Genomic DNA, 1917 nt, shown 5'->3' on the forward strand with positions numbered 1-1917 from the left:
ACCTAGTTCAAATTCAGCCTCAGACGTTTACTAGCTGTGTGACCCGGTGCAAGTCACTTAATCCTGATTGCCTCCCACATCCCCACCTCATCCCCGAAAGAAAAAAGTTTTAAAGCCCAGAGATGCTCTAAGACTATGGCATTCTTCCTCCCAGCCCTACCCCCTCCCTGCCCAAGATGCTCTCAGATGGCTGCATTCCTCCCAACTCTAAGCTATATTCTGATAACCCTGCCCCCAAATCAATCAATAAACATTGAGTAAGCACCTGCTAAACGAGATGGGGTTAGTCTGGCCTGACTTGTCCTTGACAACGCCACAGAAATAACCACTGCCCTCTCTAAACACCCATCAATCAGCCTGAGAGAGGCTGATTTTAGGGACGGGGCTATTCGTCGGCTCCTCCTGACAGGAAAGCCGACTGCGAAGCCCGTTGGGGACACGGACGTTCCCATCGTCCCACCCCAGGCCCTGACGAGCAGACAGAGTACAAGGTCTGAAGCTGGAGGAGGTCCCAGAGGTCATCACGTCTAACCTCCTTATCGTGGGATGAGGTCACTGAGACCCAAAGAATGGCCGGGACAAGGTCAGAAGCCCCTCCGTCTGAGGAAGGCCCAGACAGTGCAGAGGGCGCAGAGGTGAAGTCAGTCTGACCCCCCACTCATCGCCCCAGTGAGGCCCACCCGCAGCCTCCGGGCCAAGGCTCACCTGGCGCAGGTAGAGTTTCAGGACATTGCTGATGTTGTGCGGGGAGGCCTGCGATAGCTCCACCAGCTCTTTGCCGTTCTCAAACGCCTGGCAGAGCTTCTCCACACGCGTCTTCACGCCATTGATCCGGTAGATCCCCTGTGTGGGCCAGAGCACAGAAGGTCAGAGCTGGAAGGAAGCCTGGAGACCACTGCCTTCTCTCCACACTGCTCCAGAGGCCTGGATTGGTGGAAGGCAGGCAGCAGGAGCACGGCCTTGCAGTCCCAAGCCCTGGGTTTGAATCCCGGCTCTGGGCAAGCACGCGCCACCCCGGTGGCCTGGACCGGTTTCCTCACATCTCTCCTTTATAAAATGAGGTGGTTCCACGCCGCCACCTCGACAGCCCCCTCCGGGCCTCAGTGGACGATGCTGAGAGCTGATCCCAGGGCATCTCTGGCAACAACTTGCCCTGGATGAGTCCCAGCACACATCCTCTGGCTGTCTGCACCCAGCACAGCCCGAGCCCAGAGGACAGAACGCCAAGGGTTCAGAGCCGGGAGGCAGCTCAGATGCCATCCAGTCCAAATCTCTCATTTCCCACAACCAAACTGAGGCACAGAGAGGTCCAGGATTAGAATCCAGGCCCCCTGCTACCAAGCCAGCGTCCCCACCTCCACCTCCACAATACCCCAGTAGATCTGTGACTGTGTCATATGGAGCCCCCCCTCCTCGGCCCTGGAGGGAGGGTGCAGGCAGAGGCGCACGCTGGTAACAATCATCATCGTCATTAGTAATATAATTAGGCCGTAATTACGTAACAAGATTATTGTAACCGTTCGAGAGCGCTCCAAGGCTTTCAAAGTGCTTTCCCCTACATCAAAATGAGGCGGTGAGGATCGCACCTTAGACAGGTCTGAGTCAGGATTAGAACCCAAGGCCAGCGCTACTTCCTCCCTCTGCTCCAAGCAGCCTGCCCTTGGGCACCTGCCAACAGTGAGCATGACAGCTGGGGTTCAAATTCAGGCCTTCTGACTCACGTTTCTACAAGTGAAGGGTTTACAAGGCGTTTTCACAGCAGCCTTGGGAGGTAGTCAGTGGGAGCATTATTATCCCCATTTCACAGATGAAGGACCTGAGGCTGGGAAGGGAAACTGCTGGCCCATCTCATCACATAAGTGATAAGCGACAGAGCCAGGATTCAAACCCATGGCTCCTGAATACCAAGACCACCCC

At 55.9% G+C, this 1917-nt stretch overlaps 1 protein-coding gene across 2 annotated transcripts in view; it reads right to left on the reverse strand.

The window, feature by feature from the left end:
- Positions 1 to 244: 244 nt before the first annotated feature.
- LOC114028540 (rho GTPase-activating protein 45-like) overlaps positions 245 to 1917 on the reverse strand; it is a 2553-nt gene continuing 880 nt past the window's right edge. The window contains exon 2 of one of the 2 annotated variants that reach the window (XM_027842810.1): positions 245 to 843. In XM_027842810.1, the coding sequence (XP_027698611.1) occupies positions 553 to 843 (291 nt within the window). In that variant the 3' untranslated portion in view covers positions 245 to 552. The remainder of the gene's footprint in view (positions 844 to 1917) is intronic. The other variant, XR_003567379.1, reaches the window with a different exon arrangement.

Source organism: Vombatus ursinus, unplaced genomic scaffold (genome assembly GCF_900497805.2).
Source record: "Vombatus ursinus unplaced genomic scaffold, bare-nosed wombat genome assembly UNPS02004933.1, whole genome shotgun sequence".
Lineage (NCBI taxonomy): Eukaryota > Metazoa > Chordata > Mammalia > Diprotodontia > Vombatidae > Vombatus > Vombatus ursinus.